Source organism: Cyprinus carpio, chromosome A13, assembly GCF_018340385.1.
Source record: "Cyprinus carpio isolate SPL01 chromosome A13, ASM1834038v1, whole genome shotgun sequence".
Lineage (NCBI taxonomy): Eukaryota > Metazoa > Chordata > Actinopteri > Cypriniformes > Cyprinidae > Cyprinus > Cyprinus carpio.
In genome coordinates, this window is record NC_056584.1 from 21,155,830 (window position 1) to 21,168,877 (window position 13,048).

A 13,048-nucleotide genomic window follows, 5' to 3' on the forward strand; every position below is an offset into this window, starting at 1 on the left:
GTCTGATTACGCAACCAAACTCACCGTCTCTTCATCTCTTCCATCTTGTCTGCCGGCACCAGAGTCTCTCCAAACTCATTTGTGTTTTGAAACATATTAAACCTCTTGATATGATGTGGCATCTCCTCCAAACACACCTGCAGATAAACCCACAGGCAGAAATGTGACATTACTTACATTTTCATGACTGAACGACTCTATAGGCATAATAAAATTAACGTAAGGAAGTCATTCAAACCTTTAGCAGCTCGAGTTTCTCTCGGGCCTCCTCTGCGGCTCGGGCATGATCTATTGGCTCACCCTCTTCAGCAGATAAAACCTCTTCAATACGCAATAACCAGCAGCCTACGGTGTCCAGTGGGGATGGGAGACTCAGGTTCAGCTCTGTTTTATACTCACGCAGCTACCACAGACACATATATAAGTGCAAATTAGCATACTACTGTATGAATTTCTATACACAAGGACGAAACTGCATCCATTTAGATGACATGCATTCAGAATGTTTTTCTAATGAGTCTGATGAATGCAGCACAAAATCGAGTACTCACAATAGATTAACAAAGCCCATCAAATATAAAAAAACCTAACACAACTGAGAAAGTTTATGTGAGGCAGTGACCTCTGACCTTCTCAGCGAGAGCATCCCAGGCTCGTCTGAGAGCTTTCTGCTCTGCACTGAGATGAGGAGTCCTCTTCATCGCTGTTAGTAACGGCATTACGGGCCGCCGCTGTTCATTAAAGGACACAATGAAGGTGTGGAAGACCTGAAACAAAATCATATAAATATTAATGCAAATATTAATGCATTAGTGAACAACAATAGCAAATAATCATGTACAACCAAACCGGTGCAAATCTAAAAATGTTCATTTCGTTTCTAAGATATCATTATTCAGCATCTCAACATATTCGATAAATTATATAGATTTAAAAGAACTGGAATAAAATATTTTTCTGGAACAAAAAATGTGTTACATTATTTGCAAATAAATAAATAAATGTTCTTCCCTCAAATTAAATCATGTATTTCCCAGAACAACTTTAGTGCATCTTGAGTCATTCAGCAGGGTGGACTTTTTTTCATTAAAATAAGATTATATCGAAAAATGAAAATTTAGGTCTTACTTGGTATCTCTCAGCATAGCTCTCTCCTTCAGTGGAGTCCCACCCCTCTATCAGCTCCTGATAGGCCTGATCCAACCAGCATGTGACCTCCTGAGCCTTCTGATTGGCTGAGGTCTAGACAGAGAGGAACAAAAAGAAAAGATCAACAAACAAACAAACAAAAAATAATTGTTTGGCTTCATTTGTAATTGCATAATGCCATACTGTATACTAATATAAAATCATTATGTGTAAAGAGTAGTATGTCAGAATGCACAGTTTTCATAAAATAGTAGGTGAAATAAAATAATATCCATGAATTGAAGGTGCATTCATACCATATCATAATTACCGTGATTACGAGATACCAACTTGTAAAAAGCATTCACGTCCTCGTCTGAGAGCTACAACGTGTACACCCTGACCACCTCAGATTCATTAGGTGCTATGTTTAGGAACCCTTGGACTCGGACTCGGAACTATCACACTATCAAGTCCAAGGGTGTGAACAGCTCCAAGTAGAATGCCACGTGTTGTCTTCTCGAATTCACAGTAATTACAACATGGCGTGAATGCAGCATGAGTTTGATACCCCTATACTAAGCAATGCAACGGATGCCGGTACTGTAGGTCACATGACACATGCCAACATGGATTAATGTTATAGAACATGCTTTTTTCATTACTTATTCAAACGTACCTACTCAGACTCAAAGAGTATGTGATTTTGACAGCAACAGAAAGATCTGCTTTATTAATTAAATTATCTTTAATTGCGTGGATTATCTCTATAATGTCTGGTTTTAATGAATTAGCTCTGTAATTTCTGGAGTTATCCTCATAATTGAGTTTACAGTTATTAGCATGTTTATACATGCAAGACACTAGTAGTTACTGAGCATCATACAGGCCATCTTAAAAGGGGACAGGGTTGATATTTTACCCCAGGGGCAGCTGCTCTAGCTGTCTCAGGTGATTTGGGAGGGCCTGATTTGATTGGACAGGGCAATAACAGGTGAGCCTGATCAGAGAAGTGGACCACAGTAAAAAAAATAAATAAATAAAAACTCCTCAGTCAACATGGGTACTAATATGTACCATTTAGGTACTAATATGTACACTTTAGGTACTACCATTTACTTTTAAGGTAGAAACATTTAACTTTTGAAAAGGTACTGCTCCAGTGACAGCTTTTGTACCTTTTTTGAGAGTGTACAGTACATACTGCATTTACACATTGGTTTAGGATTAAACAACAAGCCAGTCAAGTCCAAATGAACCTTACATAGACATTCATGAATAATCCTGGTAACAAAATGATAACAAAAACTAATGCACCTTTACCAAATTAAAAGAGAAGAAGCAGTTAATGAATCTAGCAGCTACTGTAAAACTAAGAGAGAGATAGACAGATAGATAGAATTACCTGTCTTAAAGGTGACGCAGCTATAGAAGGAGTAAAGTCTGATGGCAGATTGACAGGAGAGAGGCGCTGAGGAGGAGTGAGATACTAAACCACCATAGAGAGAGAAAAAAAGAAAGAAAAATAAACAGAGGAAGAAGAGAAAAAGAGATGCGAGAGCATAAATAGTCACTAGAGCATTTCGATTTGTTGGAGGAATACTGTCCTTGTGTACTTGTTTTGAAATATTATGCTTGGTGAATATTAAAAAAAAACAATACACACAAATATAGTAAAACCTAAGGTTGCATGCTTAGTGGAAAATTTCCAAAAGAAATTGAACTGAAGAAAATTTGTACTTTAATTAAAAATGTGATTAAAAAAAAGCTTTATTGTAATTTTGGTTTTATTTTGATTAATCATGATGGCCTAGTAACATCACTTAAAGGAACAGTTCAAAAAATAGCTGGAACAAGAGAGTGAATAAACTATGACAGATCTTTAATTTTTACTTGAACAATTCCTTTATTTTCATGCTTAGGACGTGGAATTAGGATAGTGCTCATTAATAACATTAAGTACTGAAAATTGAAAACATTGTTTTTATTAAAATATTAAAATGGCAAAATGTATCTGTAAAAGACCAGATTCAGGGTAAACAGCGAGAAAAAAAAAAAAAAAAAAGTAAATGAGAAAAGTGTGCACTTTTGTGTGTGTGTGTGTGTGTGTGTGTGTGTGTGTGTGTGTGTGTGTGTGTGTGTGGCTAACCTGCATTTCCTCATCAGAAACAGAAGTATCTTTAGAGTACTGCAGGAACTGAGCAACATAAGTCATAATAGATTTTTCATCAGGATCCCTAACATCAACATCTGAAATACAAATACACCATTCTTCTATGATTAGGTCATATAGAAAAACAAAAGCCTAAAATTATCACTGCTTATTGCAAACATGCAACAAAACAACACAGCATATATTTGCATGGCACAAACACACACTTACCGGCTGGATCTAGTAGTCTGGGGATGTGGAGTTCTCTTTCAGCAATGTGGAAGGCTTCCTCCAGGTTCTGTCTGTTCGTTCTTGTTCGGGCTCTGGTTAGGTCCACTATATTCGGTCTAAGAGCATGAAGTATCGCCAAAAACACTACACCACTCCTCCAGCTCTCCTTAAAATCCTTCACATTCAGGGTGCAACCAGCCCTGAGAAAAGATGCAAAAAGAATTGGGTTGTATAGAGCAGAATCTCACTGTTTCTGAGAATCCCTTCTAGCAGGTTGATCCTCACCTCTGGCACTGCTCTCTGACCCACAGCAGCAGGGCTTTCTTGGCAGATATGCGGAAACGGGTGTGCAGGGGTGAACCACGGGGCGGCACTGGACTGCTGCGGGCACTGCTGCTGGTCGAACGAGTGTCCAAACTCGCCAGTGAATCCAGAGATGACTGACGAGAGCTGAAGTTCAATGTGCTGGCCAACTCTTCAATCTAAACAATGTAAAATACCCATCAGAAAAATCACAAAAATGACAATCAATCTTCTCAGTTTAGTATATTCAAAGTACATTTTATATTAGTGCACTTTATTAGGATTTCTGGAGTATAGGGGTTGATATTATCTGTATCATGTCTTTTATTAGACTGAGACAGTAAACTTACATGAAAGTGCATGATGATGGTCCAGATGAGACCCAGAATGATGGAATGCTTCCCGTCCATAATGTCTGAGACATTGATGTTGACCAGTTTGATCTGCAGGACAAAGATGTTGATAAAGTAACAGATTGCCTGTCCTCAGCCTATACACATGCTCCTACTCTTCCAAAAAAAAATAATAATAATAAAATAAAAAAAAACACATGCATGCTCAGTACAGAAAATCCCCTCTCCAAACAAACAAAAATCATTACTGCAGTTCCAACACAAATGGATTAACATCTGTTTTACAAATTTAAATTGATTGCACACAGTTAAATCAAGTTGAAAACCTTCTCCTGTGGGGGAAATAAAAAAATCAAGAATTGAGTAGATCCATTAATGTGTTGCTCTCTTGTGTTGATACATTTTCATGAGTATTTTTCACTGTGGCCACTGCTGGTGCATCTTACCGATTTCCTCTTAAGGAATGCTAGACATTTCTCAATGTTTGTTCTGTGCTGAAATGTCCCCCTTCCTTTCTCACGGCTCTGAAATGAAGGTAGGTTGTGGTTATCGCAAAATAACTGCTATTGTTTTTTAAATAGAATGGTTCCAAATCAAACAATAACCTAGTGAATGGATAGTGTTTTTAAACATTTTTGAACAGATATGGAGTATAATTGTGCAAAATAAATATTAATCTCTTATCATAAATCTCACATTACATTTTATTGTATTATAGGCGTATAGGTATAGATGTGTATGTTTATTGGGCAATGGCCACTTTGTTCTCTAGATATCAGCATATGTTATTGAAAAATGTGTTGACCAATTATGAATCAGACACTTACCATTCTCTGACCACTCAACACCTCCAGCAGGTCCAATAGTCTACTTCCATCTCTGAATTCACTGAAAAGATCCACCACTGCAACTGGAGGACTCCTCTGAGAAAGCAAAATAAAATATCACATATTAAACACCAAAATGCACATGGTATATAAATTCATACCTAAACCATACAGGGGCTCACTGGGTTCTACATCTTTGTTTAGATCAGGGGCGTCAAACTCAATTCCTGGAGGGCCGGGGCCCTGCAGATTTTTGTTCCAACCTTGCTCCAACACACATAACCATGGCATGTAGTTTCTGAATAAGCCTGAAGGACTTGATTAGTTGGATCAGGTGTATTTCATTAGGGTTGAATCTAAATTCTACAGGGCTACGGCCCTCCAGGAATTGAGTTTGACACCCCTGGTTTAGATAGCAACAGAATTAAAAAAATAAAATAAAAAAAAATATATCCATCAGCATATCTCCCCTCAAAGTTAAGAAAAAATTAAAGTTTGGATTTTGTTTTGTTGTATTCAATTACAATTAATCAAATCTACCCAAAACTTTTTGTGTGTGTGTGTGTGTAAAATTTTATAGTACATTGCTTTGCTACATCGTAACTATTGCTTAGTTTCCATTTACACTTGTGTTTGGTAATAGAAGTCAATGTGCTCATAGCAGATTTTCAGACATGTCTAGAGGACAAATCACACAAGCTTGTGTGAACTCATCCGGTAAAAAACCTTTATATGAAACTGAGAGCTCCAGGCATTAGTAAGTGTTTGCTGGGGAGACGGAGAGAAGAGCATAACAAATTATCTAGAATAACACCTCTTATCCGTCCTCTGCTCATGCATGTAAGACATCAAGCCACGACAAACTGATTGTGTCATTTGCACTTTATAAGTAGCTGTGGGTGTGAATATGTGTGTTCACGAGTGTGTGTGCTAAACAACTCCTGTTGCTGTCTGTCTTTCTGGTCCATGTCTAAAAAGATTATATTTACACCCTGCCCACCCCTGATTCCCTCTCTGCTATTGGAGAACCTACAGGAATGACCTCTACCAAAAAAAAAATTCTCTCCATGTCCTTCATTTATCTGTAATTTAGTTGCAGATTCTAATGTCATTGTTATTTACTCTAAATACACATGATTAAAAATGATACAAGTGAAGTTTATGATGATTCAAATAAACACAACATCACTGATATAGCTTTTCTAAGTCAGGTTTAGGAGCTTTTGAACTTTGACCCTCACCTTGGACAGCTGGGCATTGATCCAGTTGGTGAAGGTTCTCTTCTGAATTTGCTCCTGCTCAACTGAAGGCAAAACAGACAGGAGAACGTCATGAAAACCAGCATGTAGAAATATAATGAGGGAACACACCTCATATAATTACACACACATGATCTGCAGGAGTGAATCACTATGTGCCGTGTTCAGTTCAATTCAAACAATGTCTAAGAATAGATCTAATAAATGCATGAGCAAGAAACAGGTGCATTTGTATTCAACCAACGATAACATTTTGGAGTGTATAATGACACTAGTCAGGTTTGTCTTTGCCAATTTTATTACAAAAAATGTGTACCTTTTAACCCAATATCTTTTACCCCAGTTAAATTACATTTAAATAACATGTTTTAATCTGTAGAAGAATAACATGAATTTAAACAATGGGAAAAGAAAAATAAACATCTGTCTGAGAGCAAATTCATTCATGCATTCATTCGTACCAACTGCTAAATAATTTGTGTGTGCTCCACATGAAACACAATGCAGACCTAAAAGTAGCAGTCACATCAAATAGAGTTCCATTTATGTTTACCGTTATAAAGTTCCACAAAGTCAATGAGCTCATCGGCTGTGTGAAGAATATCTTTCTCCTCCAAGCTCTCAAAATCAACTTCTTCCATTCTTCTTCTTGAACAAGGACACTAAAATCTCTCACAATATGACCAAGTCTACACAGAACAGCTTTTACCAATACAGTTTTCTCAGTGTTGACAACTCTCTTCTCAAACGAACATGTGAAATCTTTAACCCCTGTTTCGGCAAAACCCTTAAGATGAATCTGACTGCCAGCCTGCGGTGATTCTAAAAGAGCTCTCCCTCATTAACTGCTAAACATGGCCACACTCACTATGAACAAGACTCTCAGGTCAGTTGTCAGGATAATGTCTCAAAGATGTGAGAGAACGAGAGAATGTGTGTTTGAATAGATTCCTTGACAGGACTGGAAGGGTTTGACAATCACTGTTCACACACCCGTGTATCAGCAACACAGGATGAGAGGACGCTTTGAAATGGTTAAAGTTATCAGCTGACACCCACACTAAGTTTTCTAGGGATTTATTTAAAGTTCAGCTATCAAATACTAATGCACTTTTACACTTGACACTGTTAACCCAGGGTCATTTTACCCCAGAAAGTGATTTGTCAAGCACTGAGGAACTAAACAATACATAATACTGTTTTGTTACACAACAGGTACAAAAAAAAAGACCCACAACAAAGGTAACCATCTTGTGAAAGTAAAAATAACTAATTAACATTTGTTTATATAATTAATTTTACCACTCTGATGTGTTTCAGTCAAATGTAATTAATGACATTTATTAATGCCATCCATCTGTAGTTTAAAAAAAATCAAACTGCATGTCGCTAGTGTTGCTGTTAAGCAAAACAGAAACTGACACATGGATCAGGTAACTGAGGTAACCCACCAGAGACCTAGTCCAAAAAAATTACTCGTAACTAAAAGACAACAATGAAAGAAGCCAAAAGATATGAGTGAGGCAAGTGCAGCGAGGGAAAAACTCAAAAACTGAATCATTAGCCAAGGTGTTGATCAGAAAGAAAGATTTGAAAAAGATGAAATCCTCCCAGTGAAAACTCCCCTTTACTGGTAACTTACATTAAATGAACGTTACAGAAACACAATGACAGAAAAGACTGGAATGTTTCAACTGGACAAAGTTCATATCGTATGGTCTAATGTGTTTTGGGAGACAACACCTCCCTTTGAGAGAACAACAGAGGGAGGGGAAATAAAAAGAGGAGATAAAAAAGAAAAGACACATAACATGGATGACAGCTTTTGCTGACACTTCATTCAGGTGGGACAGACATGATGAACAAATGACTTTGATAATGATTCATAGTATTAGTGAAGTAAAATCAAACACACTACTATAACTGAAAGCTCCATGATTACTGCAATCTTAAAGAACTCTTTCAAGACATACAGCCAATATCGAACACTTAAAAACTATTTATATATATATATATATATATATATAAATTATGTGCACTTTACCTTGTGACCCATGTTTCTTCTTATGAGACCTTTCAGATTGGTGTTCAATCCTGACCAAATGAGGTAACTTCTTTTTGTTGTCTTTTAAGGAGACATCAAGAGTGGTGGTTGCACAATGATGTTCATGTGTGCATAATAGAATAATATTAATGTCAGTTAAAAAATGTTATTTTAATTATTGCACACTGTCTGATCTATGTTTAAACAGCATTTTGCAATAGAGGAACAAAAATATTTTTTACTTATTTCAAGCCAACTACAAACTCACCCATGCTGCTGTCAGCAGATTTGCTATTCCAGAATTCCCTGTGTTATTATCAGTTGTTGCATGTTGAAGTGTGCAACAACAGAAATGTTTCAGAAACCAACCTCATCTTGCAATACAGCAAAGCAACGCAAATCTCCCGCATTGAAATACTGAAGAAAATGCGTCAGCTGTAGAACTGAAATCTACTGTAAACACATAGCACACCTTGCCTGGTAACCTTTAGCGAAGTAATTCAGGATCACGTGCCAGTATAGCAGGTTTAAAAAAAAGCTCTGCCTTTTACATATGCCTAAAGAAGCACACACAGCATGTCCACACAGGTGCTGACTAACGCTCCTTCTAATGCAGTTCTGCTGTATCCCCAGGGCTCCGCAGTGATCAACATGTTAAGACATTAATTATTCACTGATTCTTGAGACATGGAACAAATATTGTGCAACACAATTTCACCTGCTATCAGTTTTTAGTAATTTCCACTGACTTTTTTAGTTCCCTTTCAGAACTCTGACAGAGAGAAATATTACCCAATTCATAATGTCATTTTTTCCCAATGATTTCAAAATGACAAAACAAACAGCCTGAAAACACATTAAAACATATTGACAAAAACATATGTTATTGTCAAGTGATCAACCCCTCATGAACAATTATGTCTTTTCAGAAGCAATCTTGCCTTAATTATTGCCTAAATTGTGTTCATTAAAGGAATAGTTCACTTAAAAATTGAAAATTTGTAGAAAAGTTACTGATGGACTGGAGTTGTGTGTTTTACTTGTGGATTACTGTGATGTATTTATGAGGTGTTTGAACTGTCATTCTGATGGCACCCATTCAATGCAAAGGATCCATTGGTGAGAAAGTGATATAATGCTAAATTTCTCCAAATCTGTTCCGATGAAGAAACAAACTCATCCTCATCTAGGACGGCCAGAGGTTAGTAAAGTTTCCAAGTTTTAATTTTTGGGTGAACTATTCCTTTAAGAAATCTTATCTACACATCCACATTACTTTACTCTCAAAACAACAACAAAGACACTACAAAAGAGACAGCAAAGAATTTTGTGGATTAAAAAAACATTTGATTTACCCACACCCTGCATTCTAGAAAAACACTTTTGTGCAACTCTTCATGACTCAGGGCAACAGAACTTTAATTATATCTATCTGTTACCAAACAATCAGAAAAACATGTGACCATGCATTATTTATGACTTATTCAAGTCATTGATTTAATATCACAGCATGTTTGGGTGTATGTACGTGTGAGAGAGATAGAGAGAGAGATTTTTAAACCATATCGTTTGGCATCGCCAATAAATCACTTTAATCTGCTTTTGAATAAACAGATGAAGAAAGATTTTTGAATGAATGAATGAATTTATAGAATCATCCAAATCCACTGAAAATTGCAACATATACATTTCGATACTGTCAAACCTATACAATGAGACACCAAATCAGATATGAGAAATATTTTATTTTAGTTTTATGCTTAAAAAAAAACCCTTCAATCTGACCTTGCAGTAGAATGTGGACATCATCGATGTCCAGTGGCAGTGAGCCACGTTCTCCGGGCAGGTCTTCAGATGTCCTCTGTGATGTCATTGTTCCTGCAGAGACAGGTCAGCTGAGAACAACCTGAGGCATTGCAGCATCTGTGGAGGAGACAGGTTAACACTCTTAAGAATAAAGGTGTTTTCACAGTGATACCATAGAAGAACTATTTTTGATTCCCCAAAAGAACCTTACAACAAACCCTTTTTTTTTCTTAATGTGAAGAACATAAAAAAAAAAAAAAAACTTGAAAATCTTCCATTGTGTTCAATGGAAAGTTTCCATGGATGTAAAATGTTCTTTATGGAAATAGGGTATAGATGTCAATAAAGAACCTTTATTTTTAATAGTGTACATTCCTTTGACCCTGGGGTGTATTAAGAGTCCTTTCTGTTATGCATTTCTTTTTTGACTCTGTAACTTTTATGCTGTGTTCACACCAAACGCGAATAAAGCGTCTGGCGCGAATGATTTCAATGTTAAGTCAATGTAAAGACGCGTTTACGCGCGTCTGGAGGTCTCGCGGCGCGAATGAGGCGTTTAGCGCGGCGCGGTAGACCCGAATTCGCCTCATTCGCGCGTCTAGTTCGCGCGAATGACGCGAATTGAGCGAATGTACGCGCGAATGTGCTTTTTGTGCATTTATGTGTTTGACGCGAATTCGCGTCTGCCGCCCGAGTTGAAAAATTTGAACTTTGGCGTCAATTCGCGCCGCGTTAACCAATCAGGAGCCTGCTCAGGAGTCACTCATTCATCATGGAGGAACGAATGATATTGTCAGTGAGCAGTCACCCGGAGCTATATGACAAACGTTCATATTTCTATAGACAGGAATAAAAAGAAACTCGCTTGGAAGAGTGTGTTGTAAATACACATTTAACTTTTGAGTCACGTACATGTTTATCGACCCGCGGCCTTCCCATCGTTTTTTACAAGTATTTTCCCCCTACTTTTCGCTAACAAGATAATGTGTTTATTCAGAGGACGTGTGCAGGAAAAAGTGGAAAAGCCTCGAATGCTCGATCAACATCAGCCATCATACAAACAAACAAACCGCCTAGCACTTGCCCCTCCCGCAAGAAGCGGATTTCGCCTCGGACGCGCGTCAATTTCGCTTCAACTTTTGCTTTCTACGCGCGTCTATTTCGCTCTAGACGCGCGAATGCATTCAAAATGTTCAAGCGGCAAACTAGACGCGATAGACGCGAATTTGACGCTCTATTCGCGTTTGGTGTGAACGCAGCATTAGGAAGTGCTTGTTTTGTAATTTAAGAAACATTTCTATAAAAGTGTATACTAGACTTACAGAAATATAACAATTCCACTGCTAATACTGGTTGTTTATGATGGTATTTTCCTGCTTAATTTGAGGACGTGTCAGTTGAAAAATAAATAAACTGAGTACTACTTAAAGCAATATTCTCAAGTATAAAGTATAATTTTTTTTAAACCTGGTTTTTCATATTAGAAGTCATAGAAACAGAAATAACTATGAGTTTATTATTTTATCCATTATATTAAGACACCTATGATGAGGAAATTGAAAATACTGAATGTACTGCATAATAGCAATGACACTTAAATTCCTGTGGATAGACAAATAAAGCAATGGCACCCTCTGGGGAGTCAAAACTGCCATTTTTTTTTTTTTTTTTTTCAGAATCTGAGGCATAATTACATTTATAGACATGATTAAAGATTATAAGTGTTAGATAAACACAAATTTCTCAAATAAACAGTAAAACAAGAAAGTCATGGCAAAATGTCATCACATCAATCAGTCTGTGACCATGTGAATGTGTGTCCTTGCAGCACAACGTGACTCTGGTAGAGAACTGAGGGGTGGAGGAATGTGTACTATCCTGAGCTGGAATCACAGGAACATGAACAGAGCGAGAAAGAGAGCGCACATACTGGCATAATAATTTGGAATGAAGGGATTAACACAGACCAGACACATTCCCAGAGTTTAAACATATCTGTGCATTATCTCTGAATCAGAGTGCTGGGATCATAGTCAAATCACACTCAGTGACTGAGAGAGTTACATGGAAACTTCATCCACATGGACTGACCACAACAGCATCTAAAGCATTTCACACGTACAGAACACAACACTCACAGGACAATCACCTACGCAGAGCAGAGACAAATCTTTTATGGGAACATATGTCACTATGCCTAACCAGAAAACTCCAAAAACACTGACAAAGAAATGAAGTGTCTGAAACTGCAGTTGAACAAAACACTGGGCATGATTAACTGTTCTTTATTCAGACAGAGTGTAGAACTGTATACCAACTAAAATTTTGAATTAAGCTCTTTATGCAACTCTTTTCCAGATATTGACAGAACTATACAGTAACATGACTAATTTGGATGAAATATTCCACAATTACTGTGTGTGTGTGTGTGTGTGTGTGTGTGTGTGTGTGTGTAGCTACTAGTAGTAATTAATATATATACGCTATGCAATTCTTTGCCATTGACTTGGTATGCCAGTGGGTTATTGTGTACCCTATGTTATAGTGTTTTGACCATTTGAATTATTAAATAAGTTTCCGCTGAACTGAGTCTTTCTCATAGTTACATGCAAAGGCAGCAGAAACGTTCCGCACACGGTCCAGAATAAACAGCGTGACCTCTTGAGCGCGAGAGGGGCGTTGCGCGCTCCACCGGCCCAAAATAGCGCTGGCGCGGGCATGTGTTACACTTCGAACACAACATAACACACGTCATTATCAATATCAACTATCAAACACATAGGCCTACAGTATACGATTCTACTGCGTGGCTTTATCTGAGCCCGAAAGTAGGCTACTCTTTTAAACTGAAAGCCTATTCATTTATAGTCTATTATAATGTGGTATTATATTTATTTTTAAAAGTATTTAGGCTATATTATAGCATGCATATAACGTTTTAAACT

General features: G+C 37.3%; 1 protein-coding gene across 1 annotated transcript in view; it reads right to left on the reverse strand.

Annotated features, from left to right (window-relative positions):
• The window catches only part of LOC109063916, an 89,009-nt gene extending 79,230 nt beyond the window's left edge, over window positions 1-9,779 (reverse strand). Inside the window, 14 exon segments of the mRNA XM_042769340.1 lie at window positions 25-137; window positions 239-403; window positions 630-767; window positions 1,129-1,242; window positions 2,534-2,617; window positions 3,278-3,378; window positions 3,512-3,711; window positions 3,797-3,993; window positions 4,165-4,257; window positions 4,614-4,691; window positions 4,995-5,090; window positions 6,236-6,297; window positions 8,298-8,378; window positions 8,566-9,779. Coding sequence (XP_042625274.1) covers window positions 25-137; window positions 239-403; window positions 630-767; window positions 1,129-1,242; window positions 2,534-2,617; window positions 3,278-3,378; window positions 3,512-3,711; window positions 3,797-3,993; window positions 4,165-4,257; window positions 4,614-4,691; window positions 4,995-5,090; window positions 6,236-6,297; window positions 8,298-8,378; window positions 8,566-8,569 — 1,526 coding nt within the window. The 5' untranslated portion in view covers window positions 8,570-9,779.
• Between the last annotated feature and the right edge of the window lie 3,269 nt (window positions 9,780-13,048).